The sequence below is a fragment of the Diabrotica virgifera genome, chromosome 3, assembly GCF_917563875.1.
Source record: "Diabrotica virgifera virgifera chromosome 3, PGI_DIABVI_V3a".
NCBI classification, from domain to species: Eukaryota; Metazoa; Arthropoda; class Insecta; order Coleoptera; family Chrysomelidae; genus Diabrotica; species Diabrotica virgifera.
Window position 1 is genome coordinate 193,874,279 of NC_065445.1, and position 19,130 is coordinate 193,893,408.

At 32.2% G+C, this 19,130-nt stretch overlaps 1 protein-coding gene across 1 annotated transcript in view; it reads right to left on the reverse strand.

Annotated features, from left to right (window-relative positions):
* LOC126881499 (glucose dehydrogenase [FAD, quinone]-like) overlaps positions 1-5,762 on the reverse strand; it is a 96,043-nt gene extending 90,281 nt beyond the window's left edge. Inside the window, exon 1 of the mRNA XM_050645791.1 lies at positions 5,435-5,762. Within this exon, the coding sequence (XP_050501748.1) occupies positions 5,435-5,749 (315 nt within the window). The 5' untranslated portion in view covers positions 5,750-5,762. The remainder of the gene's footprint in view (positions 1-5,434) is intronic.
* Between the last annotated feature and the right edge of the window lie 13,368 nt (positions 5,763-19,130).

Below are 19,130 nucleotides of genomic sequence, written 5' to 3' on the forward strand. Positions count from 1 at the left end.
GTCCACAGATTTAACATAAGAGCAAAAGGATTTAATATGGCAATGTCACCTCAGAAAACTAAAACAACGATAATCAGTAAAGTACGAAATGAAGAAGCTTCAAAACAAGATTAAAATAAATAATATAAAAAATAATAGACAGCAATATCATATAAAAAATAGTATGCCAAACGAAAGTAAGTCAAAACAACAAAGTGCATTATGTTAAATAAAAAACAATAAGACAATGGAAAAATTAAACAAAACAGAATAAGTTAAAATAGCCACCAAGGAAATAAGGGGATGAAGAACTACGACATCGACAACAAAGAATGTTATTAAAATAAATAAATAAGAAATAGAGAATCAGGCCCGCCGGCAGGGGGTCAGGGAGGGTCCGCCGACCCCCCCTGGATAATTACAGCTTAAGATAAAACAAATCCGTCTCAATAAATTTGGTCAAGATCGAATGAGGTTACAGTTTTTATTTACCAATTAATATTTTTTTGTATTATATATGATTAAGATATAAATTTTTCTTGTTTTTTCATTCATTTCTAGAATAGAGAAGCGACTTTGACCTCCCCAAAGATTTTGACCCTCCCTATTTTTTTCCGGCGGCGGCCCTGTAGAGAATTAAACATACCTATTACATAGAAGTGCTTTTATTTAATAAAATCCACAAGGAAAAGAAAATGTTTTTCCTGTAGTTGGCTGTATACCATCAATCACAAAATTGGAAAGAAATCCTTTGTAAAAGGTATAATTTTTTTTTTATTAAAATCCCTTAAAAGGGCTACATCACAACAAAACGTTTTCGATTTTTATAAAAAATCATCATCCGTGTTCGATCTAAAAATAAGTATAACCGATTTATTGAATATAAAGTTGGTATTTAAATTTTGACTAAGGTTAGAGAAAGTTGGTTATACTTACAAACTGGATGCTAGCTGAGCCACAAAAGAAAATTATCCAGGTAAAAACCCTTTACATATAATATAGATGCCTTAAAAGTACATACTTCAATAAAAAGCCCTGTGATGGTCACATGGCAACCAGGATAATGCCCTAAGGTAATGTATTGAGATTTCCCAACACGTGGGACCCAAATTGGGTTGATTACATTTCAATGACTTAATGGCAACTGAAGGCGAAATGAGTGATGTTTCTGAAAGGTATCAAAAGACAGACGGACAACGTGACGTAGAAATTACCCTGTATTACCACAGCCAACTAATTGTAGTAACATTTTTTTTTAATTTACACAGTAATAACAAACATCAACAAAGTTGTGGCTATAATTACATTTAAGTACCTTGATTATGTAAGATGTAGGTAGAGTATGAAATGATTTTTATAATGTAAATAGAGAATTAGCCAGAATGTATGCAGCCATCTATATATAATTCAAATGAAGTTGAATTAGTTAGCAAATAATGGATCCATTTATGTTAAAGAACATCTGGGACCAAATAATTAAGTGGAGATATTTTTGCAAAGATGTTTGCTTTATATGGATAGGTTGATAATTGTGGTTCCTATTCAAATTGAAGTAAGTCCAACTGTGTTGATGAAAATTTAATTTACTATGAATGAAAAGGAGTTTTTGGTTTAATTGTACTAATTGGCAGAGTAAATTAGAGAGTCTGTAGTATATGGAAATCTGATATCAAAGTAGTGTTGAAATTAAGATAAGTAGTATGAGTCACAGGAGGAGACTAATATGATAGAATGATATATGTGAATTAATTGGTTATAGGTGCCTGAGTGTTGAAATTGGAAGTGAAGACAGAATATCAATTAAACTAATAACCTGGGCAAAAGTATGAGGTCCTTTTATGTAACATAGATATCTAGGACTAAAAATGTTTATGAATTAGGGATTTTTTTACCAAGTTATCGAGTTGAATTGAAGAGGTTTAAAACTGGATGGATGTATGAAGATGTTCTGGAAAAATTAAGCATTATTTGTAAAAATAGTAGGTAGTGAATAATGAATAATTTATGGTTTGATATCAGAATTGTTTACTGTAATGAGGTGTGATGAGAAAGGCTGGGCGCCCCAGAAACCATCCCCACACCTTATGGATAAGAGAGTGGAAGTATCAGGATGAAAAAATTTTTTATCTATTTTTTCTGAAGTTTAGTTGGACCTAGGACGAAAACCTGAACAAATGGCGATATGTTGTGAAATTGGGTGGAAGAGATCAAATACTTTTCCTCCATATTTACTTATCTAACAGTTGATATTTCTAACGTCAACTCATTATCTTTTAACTTCTACTAGTCTTCCAAAATAATCTACTTTTAACTTTTTTCCACAGTTTTTATTAAATCGACCAGTCACAACTCTAACACTACCTATTTGATTTCTTCCACCCAATTTCACAACATATCGCCATTTGGTCAAATTTTCGTCCTAGGTCCAACTAAACTTCAGAAAAAATAGATAACAAATTTTTTCATCCTAATACTTCCACTCTCTTATCCATAGTTTAAACACAGTTTTAAACCTTTTCAATTCAACTCGATAACTTGGTAAAAAATCCCTAATTCATAAACATTTTTAGTCCTAGATGTCTATGTTACATAGAAGGACCTCATACTTTTGCCCAGGTTATTAGTTCAATTGATATTCTGTCTTCACTTCCAATTTCAACACTCAGACACCTATAACCAATTAATTCACATATCATTATATCATATCAGTCTCCTCCTGTGACTCATACTACTTATCTTAATTTCAACACTACTTTGATATCAGACTTCCATATACTACAGACTCTCTAATTTACTCTGCCAATTAGTACAATTAAACCAAAAACTAATTTTTATTCATAGTAAATTAAATTTTCATCAACACAGTTGGACTTACTTCATGTTGTTCTGAAGCTATTTTCTTGTGGCATTTTTATAATCAAGTATATTCAAATGGGAAATAAGCCACAATTTTACCTAAAAATGATTTTATTAACGTTTCGACGCCCAAGTCGGGTGTCGTTGTCAAAATACAAAATAATACTAAATAAACAAAAATGTTGTTGCTTAGTAAAAAATTCTTCTAATAATTTATTTAATCTGACTCATTTATATCGGCAATTCAGACACGTATTATACATTTTAAAGTAGACGACTTTAAAATGATATTGCCAATATTGATGAGTTGCGTTCCTGGGACGACTTTACTAAAATATAGTTCATTCGATTACATGAAATCAATCCCAACTCAAGAATATCCGCCACAAAAAATCATAGCATGTGATCTGTCTTTAAAAAGACAACCAAATGCAACGGTGGCACTGAAATTCTCGCGTTAGAGATTCCATAGTAAATCACGAGGGAAAACCAGGAAAAACCTCGTGATACTATTCCGACATCGTAAGTATTTGGGTTTACATTTAGTTTACTCTCAAAACTAATACCAAATTCTGACTTGATATTTTAAATATTAAATAATACTAAAATACTAAATATGTACTAACTCGATATGTTACTGATTTACTAATTGTCGTATTTTCTTTCTATTGACTTCCTCCTTTAATATGGGTAACAACATCCTACTGCATTCTACCGAGGAATTTGCGACAAAATTGGTTTCATTTAGCATAATTAGAGCCGCTTCTTTGACTTTTCTCTTTTTACTATCTGCTTCTTTTAGGACTATACTTCTCAAATATGTCAACACGCATGGGATAATGAACATAGAGTTCAGTGGAGAGATTCAAGTATAGTCCTAAAAGAAGCAGATAGTAAAAAGAGAAAAATCAAAGAAGCGGCTCTAATTATGCTAAATGAAACCAATTGTGTCGCAAATTCCTCGGTAGAATGCAGTAGGATCTGGTTACCCATATTAAAGGAGGAAGTCAATAGAAAGAAAATACCACAATTAGTAAATCAGTAACATATCGAGTTAGTACATATTTAGTATTTTAGTATTATTTAAAATTTAAAATATCAAGTCAGAATTTGGTATTAGTTTTGAGAGTAAACTAAATGTAAACCCAAATACTTACGATGTCGGGATAGTATCACGAGGTTTTTCCTGGTTTTCCCTCGTGATTTACTATGGAATCTCTAACGCGAGAATTTCAGTGCCACCGTTGCATTTGGTTATCTTTTTAAAGGCAGATCACATGCTATGATTTTTTATGGCGGATATTCTTGAGTTGGGATTGATTTCATGTAATCGAATGAACTATCTTTTAGTAAAGTCATCCCAGGAACGCAACTCATCAATATTGGCAATATCATTTTAAAGTCGTCTACTTTAAAATGTATAATACGTGTCTGAATTGCCGATATAAATGAGTCAGATTAAATAAATTATTAGAAGAATTTTTTACTAAGCAACAACATTTTTGTTTATTTAGTATTATTTTGTATTTTGACAACGACACCCGACTTGGGCATTGAAACGTTAATAAAATCATTTTTAGGTAAAATTGTGGCTTATTTTCCATTTGAATATACTGGACTTACTTCAATTTGAATAGGAACCACAATCATCAACCTATCCATATAAAGCAAACATCTTTGCAAAAATATCTCCACTTAATTATTTGGTCCCAGATGTTCTTTAACATAAATGGATCCATTATTTGCTAACTAATTCAACTTCATTTGAATTATGTATAGATGGCTGCATACATTCTGGCTAATTCTCTATTTACATTATAAAAATCATTTCATACTCTACCTACATCTTACATAATCAAGGTACTTAAATGTAATTATAGCCACAACTTTGTTGATGATTGTTATTACTGTGTAAATAAAAAAATATATATTTTACTACAATTAGTTGGCTGTGGTAATACAGGGTAATTTCTACGTCACGTTGTCCGTCTGTCTTTTGACACCTTTCAGAAACATCACTCATTTCGCATTCAGTTGCCATTAAGTCATTGAAATGTAATCAACTCAATTTTGATCCCACGTGTTGGGAAATCTCAATACATTACCTTAGGGCATTATCCTGGTTGCCATGTGACCATCACAGGGCTTTTTATTGAATTATGCACTTTTAAGGCATCTATATAATGTGGAAAGGATTTTACCCGGATAATTTTCTTTTGTGGCACAGCTAGCATCCAGTTTGTAAGTATAACCAACTTACTCTAACCTTAATCAAAATTTAAATACCAACTTTATATTCATTAAATCGGTTATATTTATTTTTAGATCGAACACTGATGATGATTTTTTATAAAAATCGAAAACGTTTTGTTAGAATGTAGCCTTTTAACGGATTTTAATAAAGAAATGTTATACCTTTTACAAAGGATTTCTTTCCAATTTTTCTTTTACTTCATGTTAGAGTTTGTTTAACTATATGGTATACAGCCAACCCAGGGAACTACACCCTTTTAGTAGCTAAAAGACAAAACCACCGTACAATAAATTGATTTATGCAATTAAAATAAATAAAGGTTACAAGCAATTTTTTCCAACTTACGTCACTATTAGCAGACGGAATTCCTCCAGCTTCCAAAACGAGAACTCTCCAATTCTGATTTTGGCTCAATTGGTTTGCCACGATGGACCCACCCGATCCTGACCCGACGATAATAAAATCAAACTCATCTTCATCTTTCAAAAACGGTCCGTAGTCTTCCGGGTAATCACTGGGTGATGCGAAAGAACATTTCGCGGCAGTGATAGTGTTGATCAACGCAAAAAATAGGGCTGCCGAAGAGTTTTTCAAGTTACCTGGACAAGTGTTGACTGCACATATAGTGTTTGGATTCATTTTTCTTACTATCTGCAGCATAAATTCGTCTATACCTATAAAAACAAAGCGACCCCCCCCCCAGATAAGTAAATTATGAGTACATGCTTCACGTGGAAGAAGGTGGTCAATTTATTAGCAAAAAGTGTAAGTAATTGGTTACCGGATATGGTGTAGAATGATTTATAGTGGCAAGAATTAATATTTTTAAAAATAAAATAAAAATTACATTTTTATTCAGTTGCAATGCGAAGGCAAAACAATCTTATTTTTAACTTAAAATACGGAGAGCAGTCCAGTCCTCTGAATCGACGATTTTCGACTCTTGTTGGAGTCTCATCGGGGAGAACGTAGGCCTGCTTCTCCATATTTCAAGTGATCAACACCGACAGTTTATCCCCCACACCGCAACTGACGTGAATGGACTAGGTGACTAGCGTCATCTGGCAATTGAAAGATGAAGTAGTTTTCAATCCTAATAGCAGTATTATTAATATTTAAAAATATTAAAATATTACTAAAACATTTTTAAATTGAAAACTTATTGGTCCATTTTCTTGGTAACACCTCCATGGCTTCGAAAATTTGCAAGCCAGATGGATGCTGGAGCGAAGAAGATAAGAGGGAATTCAAAAACTTACAATTCACGACCCCGTCTGTTCAGCTGGTAAATTCCAACAGAAAATGAACCCAAGTTACTCAAAGAAGTAACGACCAATATAAAAATTAAATAGAAATTCCATTTTTATTCAGTTGCAATGCGAAGGCAAAACAATCTTATTTTTTAATTAGATACTAATAATTTTTTTATATATTGTTTACTGAAAAAATTATTGGGGTATTGCTGAAAGTGTTAAATATACAGGGTGTAACCAAAATACAGGTCATAAATTTATTCACATATTCTGGGTCCAAAAATAGTTCGATTGAACCTAACTTACCTTAGTACAAATGTGCACATAAAAAAAGTTACATTCCTTTGAAGTTACACAATGAAAATCGATTTTTCCCAATATATCGAAAACTGTTAGAGCTTATTTATTGAAAATGGACAATTGGCATTATTATGGCAGTAGTATCTTAAGAAAAAATTATAGTGGAATTTGGAAACCCCTCAAAAATTGTATGGGGGTTTTGTTCTTTTAAACCCCCCAAACTTTTGTATACGTTTCAATTTAATTATTATTATAGTACCAACAGTTAAACAGAATGTTTTAAAAACTTTTTTGCCTCTTAGTACTTTTTCGAAAAATCAGTTTTTATCGAGATATTTTGAATATTTTTCAAATCTACCACATATTTGTATATGGTTAAGTACGATTATGGACACTTGGTAATAATATGAGAATTTATTTATGATTTAAACTTTTAGGTATATTTTGAACCATATTAAAAAAGAAGCCACACCTCGATAAAAGGTGCCTTATCGAAAAAATACAAAGAGGCAAAAAAGTTTTAAAAAGACTGTGTTTAACTAATGGTACCGCAGTAATACTTTAATTGGAACGTACACAAACATTTGGGGGTTTAAAGGCACAAAACCCCATAAATTTTGTATGTAAACGTATTAAAAAAGAAGCCGCATCTCGATAAAAACTGCCTTATCGAAAAAATACTAAGAGGCAAAAAAGGTGTGAAAATATTAAATTTAACTAATGGTACCACAATAATAAATTAATTGGCACGTACACAAAAGTTTGGGGGGGTTTAAATAAATAAATAAATAAATAAATAAATAAATAAATAAATAATAGTTTTATTACCCAACAGTTTCCCATTTCTAGGGAAAAATTTTGAAATACATTTTTTTTGTTAGCATACAATCGGTATGTTGAAAATAAAGAGTGAAAACAATTTAATTAAACAAATAACTGTGTAAATAAGAAATAAAAAAAATAAATAAAAAAAAATTAACAATTTAAGGTACTCCATAAACCAATACGGCATCAACTAGATGATTAATTGAGCATGAAAAAATATCACAATGGTTGCATATTTTGTTATAGTTATCGCACATAACACAAATCGGTGACTTTAGTAACATGTTTGTTCTCGGCCGTGGACAAGTAAACACGATAGTTGGCCTGGAAGATATTCGTGGCACATTAAATCTAATCTGGTCTAATATATCGCTGCAGTCAATACGGTTGTGTAATAACTTAAATAAAAATGAAACCGAAAATATAACTCTTCTTAACTCTAAACTTACAATATCAAACCTGTTTCATAACAAATCGTAATCATAACCATGAGCAGGATATACTCCATCAACCTTAAATGCTAAATATTTTAAAAGTTTCCGTTGTACTTTTTCAATCTGTTGCATATTGTTACAATATACAACGTTGTTGTTTGTTTGGGTTTATATGACTGCGGACACTAAATCCATTCGCCAATATACAACGTTAAAAGTGTAGATGTTGCTCTATACATACTCTATGTATTTGACAGTATTGATAATAGAAGTAAGGTAATGTCAGAAAATTATACAATATAATGTCAGTCAAGTTTCCTATTGTCCTGTAATTAAGAATAAATTTATAATCGTTGATGGTCATTTATTTAGCTAGTTAGCTCACCTAACTCATTTTATAACACATATAACATCTATAAATATGACACCAAATTAAGCTACAATATTCTAGTCTTGTTCGCACTAACGATAGATACAACAGTTTAATCGGTCTTATATCGCTAAAATTTCTACAGTTTCTGATGATAAAACCGTACATTTTCATAGCATCAGATACTTTTTGCTCAATATGGTCATTAAAGTTTAATTTTGAATCAAATATAACTCCTAAATCTTTAATGCTACTACATTTTTCCAGTTCTGGCCCCTGAATTACATAATTAAAATCAACCTTATTTTCCTTTCTAGAATATCTTACTACTTTACATTTTATTGACATTAAGAAAAAGTTTGTTTTTTATACACCAAGTATCTATATAATTTAGATCGTTCTGCAAGTCTATACAGTTAGCAATTGTTTTAATTTCACAGTATATTTTAAGATCATTCGAAAAAATTAATTTTCTGTTATTGATATCTAAAAATAAATCGTTGATATATAATAGGAACAACAATGGACCTAAGTTTGATCCCTGTGGAACGCCGGATGTAGTAAAGAATAATTCTGATGTAAAACCATTATATGATACAAATTGGCTCCTACCTATTAAATAGCTTTAAAGTAACTTTAAAATGTTTCCAGAAAAACCTAAATTTGATAATTTAAAGAGAAGGTATTTGTGATCAACCTTGTCAAACTCCTTAGAAGAATCAGTATATATTACATCTACTTGACCACATCCAAAACATCTGAAATATATTGAGTTATTACAGCTAAGTTTGATAACTACAGTAGAGCGTTTCTCTATAAAGCCATGTTGATAAGGTGATATCCATCCCCTAATAGAAGGGTATATACGATTATATACAGTTACTTCGAAAACCTTTGAAAAATTGGATAACAAAGATACCGGTCTGTAATTGGATACATCCGATTTCGTTCCGTTTTTGAATACAGGGCATACTTTTGCATTTTTCCACAGTTCGGGATAAGTTCCCGTTTTTATTGATAAGTTAAAAATTTTTTGAAGTGGCTTTACAAATGCTGGAATATTATCCGGTCCGGACGTCATTTTATTTTTAATTTTTTTTAAATGCTACCAGAATTTCGTTTTCTTGAAATTCGCTAAAATTAATAGTGGGTAAATAGATATCTCTACATTCTTGGTTATCAAATGCATTGTTTTCGACAGGTATATAAACTTTTTCAAAAAAACATCTTAAAAGCATGGATTATATCGTGAGGATTATTAAATGTTTCGCCGTTGTAACACGTTTCACCTGGGATTCTAGAAGTTTTATTCTTTGCATGAACATATGCCCAAAAATTATTAGATTCGTTAGAAATACTAGTCTGAATTTTTTCAAGATAAACGTTATATTCAGTTTTAATAATGTGTTTTATTATTTTTCGCAACCTTTTAAATTCATGCATATAAAGTATATTCCCTCTTATCTTATAATTTTTGATATTTTTTTATTACAACTTTATCATTCTAAATATTTCCGCATTGTACCATGTAGGATATTGACGTTTATAATTTCTGTATATTGGTACACACATATCAAATAATTCATATATCTTAGCATAAAATAATTATTCTAGGACTGTATTTACATCATCAGACATGTCTAAAAAACTCAAGTCGAAATTAGGAAATTCTGAGTACAGTAAAAGAAAATTTGCTTTTTTAAAATTGTATCTTTTAGTTTTAGAATGAGGCACAAAACTGGTTTCCTTTTTCTGAAAATCATTAATATTTATCGTTAATGCTGGATGATGTAAATCTTCTTGAACAAGTGGTGCATTATCACGACTTACATGACACAGATCTGATGATATAACTAAGTCTAACAATCGATTTAAATTATTTCCCACCTGCTTATACTGATCTAAATTAAACAAACACATAAAGTCTAACACTGCCGATGTCTTCACATCAGACCTATTTTGATCGATATACTTTGGAATGTTAAAGTCACCCAGGAGAATAACAGTTTCATTAAATAATTCAAGTTGCTCTAACATTTCAAAAAAATATTCAAAATCATTTAGCTTTAATTTGTCTGGAATCTATAATACTGCAACATAAAACTTTTTATTTCCTGTGTGACATTCCACAATTAACAAATCAACTAGTGGAAAATATAAATCAAACGTTGAAACATCAACAACAACACACTCGAAGTTTGACTTAAGTGCCAACAATACTCCTCCACCAGATTTATTAACTACATCGAACTTTCGATCTTTCCTGAAGACCTCATAGGCATCATTAAACAATTCCGAACTAATAACATTGGAGTTGAGCCAAGTTTCCGTTAAAGCAATGATATCAAATTCACATTCACTAACACTAGAGTAAAAATCAAATACCTTAAAATTCAAGCCTCGCACATTCTGATAGTAAGGGAACAAAAGGGAAGTAAAGGGAACAAAACCCCATAAAATTTTTAGGGGGTGCACAAATTTCACTATAATTTGTCGTTAAGATGTTCCTGCCATAAGAATGCCACTTGCCTATTTTCAATAAAAAATCTCGATATATTTTTCTCGATAGTTTTCGATATATTCGATAAAATCGATTTTCATTTTGTAACTTCAAAGGGCTGTAACTTTTTTTATGTGCATATTTGTATTAAGGTAAGTTGGGCTCATTCGAACTATTTTTGGTCCCAGAATATCTACTTTAATTTATGACCTGTATTTTTGTTACACCCTGTATATGCAAAAAAGTTAATATGCATATATTGACACATAGCATATTACGAGCACAGGAAAATTTTATTTATTTATTATAATACTCCAGTCAATGAGAGCAAAAATAGGATGCTTTTGCATCGATTTTGATGCAATTTTGGGTATAGCTCTACCGTGCTAATTCAAAGTATACCCTATTAGGCGAGAGGCAGGCACCCTTTAAATAACATGGTACTAAACAGGATATGGTGAATGGCTAATGTTGGTCATACTTTATTGTTTTGATGGTGGTGAAAAGGAAATTGAGGTTTATTTTGAATTATAAGTGGAGGAACATCGTCAAAAACGAAATTTTGCCGTAAAAAAAAATAAATCACTCGCTACAGCTGTGCTTGATTTTATTATTTTTTTTTTTTTTTTTTTTGAAATGTTTAAAGCATATATTTCTCGCCTTGCTGAAGACTATGGGATCTGTTGTAAGCTTTAAGTCTTCTTACTATAACAGTTATGAATTTTTTAAAATAAAAGGTGCATATTCGTGAATTTCAAAGTTAAATTTCAAACGTTGAGTGACAAAATTTGAAATTTATCTTTTTAATCACGCTTATGTAGACGCCGTATTTGTACTAAGACAAATCACAGAAAAGGCCATCGAGTAAAATAAACCATCATATCTATGTTTTATAGACCTGACAAAGGCTTTCGATCGCATCCAAGTTGAAGACGTCTTACACCTACTGTATAGAAGAAAAATACCAATCAATATTATACAAACCATCGAAAATATCTACTTCCATAATAGAATACAAAACAAAATGGAAAACTAATACAGTTTATACCAGTACAAAGCGGAGTCAGACAAGGTGACTCGTTAAGCCCACTGCTCTTTAATATAATATGGACGACATAATAGAAGCAGTAGGTACGTCAAGGTCATGGTTACAAAATGGGAAACAAAGAACTATAAATATTTACCCCAAATATGTTATGCAGACGACGCCGCATTAATCGCCGAGACAAAAGACGATCTCCAGAGATAACCATAGACACATATGCTGCTCTCTCTGACCCAACTGGGATATATGTTTACTCTGATTGGAGTACGAAGGGAACCATTCTCATTGGAACTTTACCGCGCTGAGCAGATGGGACGTGAATTATAAATTGTAAAATTCTCTTATCTTCCTTAGTCTCAGCATCCGTTATGGCTTGCAAATTGTAGAAGCATCGGAGGTGTTACCAGAGAAGGTTCGCATTGTTTTCAATCTGGTAGGATGTAGAATAACATTTTTTGGTGTTCTTTTATGTGCTATTAAATTGAAAACTCAGTATTTTGCTAGCAGTTGCCGTTAGGGCATCCCTGCCATTTCGTTCGTTGCAATCCGTGACTGCACGCCGGGGTTTGTCCTAGTCGGGTCAGAGAGAGCAGCATAATATGTGCCTCCTGATGAGAGACTAATAAGTTTCGAAACCGGTAGAGGTGCTTGCTGTACTCTCTGATTGAACTGGAATAATGATGCGGCTGTAGTTTCGTGTTGCAACTAAATTGAAAATGGTTATTCATTTTTTATTTACATGTTTACTCTGATTGGAGTACGAAGGGAACCATTCTCGTTGGAACTTTACCGCGCTGAGCAGATGGGACGTGAATTATAAATTGTAAAATTCCCTCATCTTCCTTAGTCTCAGCATCCGTTATGGCTTGCAAATTATAGAAGCCTCGGAGGTGTTACCAGACAAGGTTCCTATTGTTTTCAATCTAATAGGAAGTAGAATAACATTTTGTGGTGTTGTTTTATGTGCTATTAGATTGAAAACTTAGTCTTTTGCTAGCAGTTGCCGCTAGGACATCCCTGCCATTTCGTTCGTTGCAATCCGTGACTGCACGCCGGGGTTTGTCCTAGTTGGGTCAGAGAGAGCAGCATAATATGTGCCTCCTGGTGAGAGACTAATTAGTTTCGAAACCGGTAGAGGTGCTTGCTACACTCTCTGATTGAACTGGAATAATGATGCAGCTGTAGTTTCGTGTTGCAACGAAATTGAAAATGGTTATTCATTTTTCGCCGCCACTTACGAAAAGTATAACTCCGAAAAATGCCGGTAAGGGTAGAACTTTCAATGAACGCCGGCGAAGAATATTATTTTTGATTATATGATTGTGAAAATTATAATCCTAATAAAGTGTTAGCGAAAAAATTTATTTTTTGAGGAGTATCAGCAAAAAACATCATTTTGTTTTTGGGTCCAAGAAAATTATAATTACTAAAAGTTCTCAGAAATAATTGTTTTCGTCGGCAGTACAGAAACAGAAAGGGAAATAATTGCTTTCGTCGGCATTTATTATGAACTAAATCTTTTCGTTATAAATATTTTGGAAGTTATAATCTTCGCGGAGACGCATATAAAAAAAAATTGTATCGCCAACACTTATCAAAGAGTTATTATGTTCACTGGAAATGTATTAGGAATCACATTAATCATAGGTACCAGCCTTTTGATTTACATGTTTAGTGTGATTGGAGTACGAAGGGAACCATTCTCGTTGGAACTTTACCGCGCTGAGCAGATGGGACGTGAATTATAAATTATAAAATTCCCTTATCATTCTTAGTCTCAGCGTCCGTTATGGCTTGCAAATTGTAGAAGCCTCGGAGGTGTTACCAGAGAAGATTCCCATTGTTTTCAGTCTAGTAGGATGTAGAATAATATTTTTGGATGTTGTTTTATGTGCTATTAGATTGAAAACTTATACCCGATTTCACCAACGATACCTAAACAGTTGCCTTATTAAGTAATTCTTATCGATAGAAACTTCCTAAGTCAATACTTTAGAACAATAGCGTTTCACAACTAAAAGAACTGCTTATCTAGGAAATTCTTTTCTAGGTATTAATTCGGGTACGTTTGAACTATTTTTGATAAATAAAAAGAAGAATAAGATGACATTACCTTACTTTTTCGATTATTTGTCATTATTGTTTGTTTGACAAGTTGGTTTTATTCAGTTTTGTACTGTTATAGTAGTTATTTTATTTAGTAGTTAGTTATTTGTGAATGTCTTGTAATATGTTTTTTGTATATGTACAGTGAAATGGAAGAAAAGAAAAGAGTTGTAAATTTCACATTGACGAAAAATTAAAGTTAGTTGAATTGTCATTAATGAAATCATTTTAAAATAAATAACATGTTGAAAATTGCTTTTTATTATTAATTTTTAATGACACACTTTTAGTGATATCATGAATGGGTTTTTGAAACACAACACTAGTTTGTTAGGTAGTAGGTAGACTACGTAATTTTGTCAATAGACCTGTAAAAAACTCCAAATGATTTTCTATATTTTCCAACACATATTATATTATTAATAAAAAAGATAATACAAAATTACCACTAATAATATAACTAATATTACAGAATAACAGAAAAATTAAGGTAAGAAGCAAATTATTGACAAACGTCACAAGTACATTAGTCAAAATATAACCCGACTGTCAACGATAAGTAATACCTACAGTTTAGGGAGATCGAAAACGGTATCCTAAGGTAAGGTAATGATTAAGCGGTTTAGGAAATTCTTATCGTATGGTGAAATCCGTTTTAGAGTTAGGCAGTACCTAAACCCACTTAGGTAATACTTAAATATTTAGGTATCAGTGAAATCGGGCATAGTCTTTTTAAACAAATTTTGTTTTTGTTGTTTGGCAAAGAAATGATAAACAAATTTAATTTTATCTGACTCATTAATATTGACAATTCAGACATATATTATACATTTTAAAGTAGACGACTTTAAAATGATATTGCCAATATTTATGAATTGCGTTAATTTATTTAATGAATATAAAACAAGAGATATAAAAAAGGTGTTTTTTCATGATCAGTATTTCTCTCAGCAGCATTAATTAGAGCTTGACGCCGCGCGCCGTCATCAAATATTTAATTATTGATGATTATATTTAAATTATTATTATATATTACCAATTTATTTTAACATTATTGTATATTACCAATTTACTCTTTAGGTAACACGTTGCGGCCTTATGCAAATCTTATCAACATTATGCAGATAATGAATTATTGATTTCACTGGTCACTGGCAAATGGGTAATGCTAGAAAACTAAATTCTGTGTAGAAAGTTGTCTTTTCTGAAATAATTTGTTCAATAAATGAACAGTAACAATTATACTATTTTTCCATTAAATTAAATTAAATAACTATCGTATCTTATCTTCTCCGCCTGTAAATTTTTTACACCCGAATTATACGAACTTAACTCTCCTAAAACACTTCCAATTTAGCTCCTCAACTAGCAAGCAGTAAAAAACTTCGTCTCTCTCTTCTTAATCCGAACAACTCAAGTTATAGTTAGACAGTTAATCTCACGGTTTTTTTTTTTTAATAGAAGCAGCTTTAATTTAAGGTTCATTGTTGGACATAGAAAAAATTGTCAAAGATTTGACAAGTGAATGGAAGCAGAGTTTGGAAGAGGTAAAAGAGATTAGGAGAGAAAATGAAGTAATGAAAACCAAAATCAGGGTGCTAGAATATAAACTTGAAACTATGGAAAAGAAAGAACGTCGAAATAACATTATTATCGCCGGATTTGACACTGCAAGAGATACTAAAGAGCTAAAAGAAGATATAGAGCATCAGTTACAAACTTTTCTTGGAACAAAGTGTGAGATAAAAGAGATAACGAAACTGAATAAGAGAATGTGCAAGTTAGAATTGGGTACATATGGTGATAAAGCAGACATAATGAAAAATAAGAACAAGTTAAGACATATTAAAGGAATAAAACTTTTTATTGATGATGACTATACGATCCAAGAAAGAGAGATTCAAAAACAACTAAGAGAATATGCAAATGAACAGAGACAAAAAGGTAATGTTGTAAAAGTTAAATACCAGAAGATCATTATAAACGATGAAATATGGAAATGGAATATGGAAACTGGCACAATTGAAAAAGAGAGCAACAGAGCTAATCCAAAAAACTAATAAAAGTAGAGGCGGACAAAATGATGACAAATTCGGCAATGAAATCGGAAAAAGAAGTGGAACTGAAAGTTATAGATACAAACGGAGAGGTATGGAGAACAGCGACATGGAATGTTAGAGGAATAAGTGGAAAAGAGTTAGAATTAGTAGAAACCCTTAGCAACACAAACTATGCTGCAATAGCCATCACTGAGACAAAAAAAAAGGGGACTGGGACACAAATAATAGGAGATGGAAATCTATTAATATACAGTGGTGTAAACGAAACTGAATGGGCCAGAGCAGGACTAGCATGTTTGATACCCAAAGATAAAGTAAAAGGTATAAGAAATGGGGAGTACATCAATGAGATACTGTTGAAAGTATCAATGAATTGTAGTAAAAGCGATATTATAACTTTAATTGTAATATACGCACCTGGAGAAAGTGACAAAGCTAACGACAAAAATCAATTTTGGGAACAACTACAGCAGAGAGTAGAAGATTATGAGGGAACACTCATAATATTGGGAGACTTCAACGCTAGAGTGGGAAACGAAAACATGAAATGGCAAGGAGCTATAGGTAGGCACGGAGAACACACAATTAATAAAAACGGGAAAAGGTTGCTAGAGTTTTGTATAGATAATGATTTAGTTATAGCCAACACTTTTTTTGAGCACAAAGAAATACACATGATAACAAGAGCAATGCCCCAGCAAAATGTAAAGTCAATAATAGACTTCATAATTGTTCCTCGAGAAAAAAGGAGTAACGTAAAAGATGTCAGAGTAAAAAGAAGCTACGAGATAGGTAGTGACCATTATCTACTAGAAGGAGTATTCAAGAATAACAACAAAGTCGAGGACCGTAAGAAGACACAAAGAAGTGTTATACCAGAAGAAATAATCATAAAAAGCAGACAAGCTGGTGGAACAACGATATTAAAAAAGAAGTCAGAGAAAAGAAAAGGCTATGGAAAATGTACATACAAAAAAGAAATCAATAGGCATACGATAAATACAAGGAACAGCGCAACAAAGTTAAACTAAAGATAAAACAAGAAAAGCCGAATGCCTGGGAAGAATTTGGAAGAACTATGGAAGAAAATAGTACCCAAAATACAAAATTGTTTTATAGAGTATTAAAGAACATGAGAATTAAAACGGAAATTAAACTACAGCAGATAAAAGATAGAAACGGCAATATAATAACTGAGGATGAGCCCATCATAGAAAGGTGGGGAGAATATTTCAAGGAACTTTTAAATAATGAAAATACAACAGCAGAGAATCACACACAGATAGCAGATGAAACACCTGAAAGAGAGCAAGAAGACGTTCATGAAACTAAAATAAAGATGGAAGAAGTGGAAGATGCACTAGAAAAACTAAAAGTTGGTAAAGCAGCAGGGATCGACGGAATAAATGCTGAAATATTGAAATATCTTGGACAACAGGGTAAACAAGAACTACATGATCTACTAAATTTAGCGTGGATAAAAAAAAATCCCAGAGGATTGGAACATTTCAATAATACTACCAAAGGGAGACACTAAAGAGTGCAGTAATTATAGGGGTATATCATTTCTCTGCTCAGCGTTGAAAATCTACGAAATTATTCTAGAAAAGAAACTACGAGAAATAGTTGAGCCTCGACTGGCAGATATACAAAGTGGATTTAAACCATCACACAGCGTACAAGATCATATATTCACACTACAGCAAATTACTGAAAACACATTGTTAAAAAACGATACACTGTACCTGGCGTTTTTAGATAAGAAAAAGGCGTTTGATATGGTCAATAGAAAAGGAATATGGCAAAGCCATATTTCAAAGCCTACAATCAAGGAAGTAGATGAAGAACTTGTAAGTGTAATAAAGAGCTTGTATGTCAACACAAAAAACCAGGTCAGGACAAGTAACTTAATCTCAGGCGAATTTTTGAACAACGACGGGGTTAGACAAGGTGGAGTGCTGGTCCACTGTTATTTATTTCTGTTATTAAAAAGTGTTGGAAAAAAACTAAAAAATGCGCTGTAGGGTATAGAAATTTGCAGCAAATAAAAATTGAGCCTGTGCATTTGCTGATGACATTATATTAGTTACAAGAACTGAAAAGGCTCTTACAGATAACAGAAGAATCTGGGCCGAAGAAATAAAAAACTACAACTTAATAATAAATATGGAGAAAACTAAAGTAATGACAATAGCCAACAAAGAAGCAATTGTAAATATTGAAATCGAAGGGCAAAAAATCAAGCAAGTAGACCTCTTTAAACATTTGGGAATAATGTTAAACAACAAAGGTACACAAGAAGATGAAATTGGAAACAGAATAAAATTGGCAACGAGAACTTATTATTCACTGTATAAAAATTGCCTAAACAAAAAAGAAATATCGAGAAAAACCAAAATAACAGTATATAAAACCGTATATATGCCAATTACAATATATGGGGCAAAAACTGGGTACTCAATGACAGACAAAGAAAAATATTACAAGCTACAGAAATGAGATACTTAAGAAAAGTGGTGGGAGCAAGAAGATTAGACAAAAGAAGAAACGAAGATATAAGTCATGAATTACAGGTAAAATCGCTCAACGAAAAAGTTGAAGAAAGAAGTTAAAATGGGCTGGACACATGATAAGAATGAGTGGCGACAGACAAGTGAAAATGACATGGCAGGCCAAAGCAGTGGGTTAAAGCACGAGGGGCAGACAAAGGAAAAGCTGGAACACTAGTGTATACGAAATACTTAAGAAAAGAGGAACATCGTGGCAAGAAGCAAAAGTTTTAGCAGCAGATAGGAAGAAGTGACGTAAATTTGCAGAGAGTATTATATAAAGGAGGAATCCTCGACACCTAATGGTAAAAGCGGCAATCGATTATATGTTGGACATAGGCCTCCTCCAGATATTTCTATCTTCTTCTGTTCTGCGTCTCTGCCATCCAATTGGCCACACATATTTTGAAGTCGTCTGTCCATCACGTTGGGTGTCTTCCTCGGCTTCGTTTGTCTGCCCGTGGTCTCCACTCAAGCAATTTTTTTGTACTTCTGTCGCCTTTCATAGGACTTTTCAACAACAGTCATTTGTTTCAGCTTCTGTCATATTTCGTATATATTAATATTATACACGAATTATACAACATACGACACAAGCT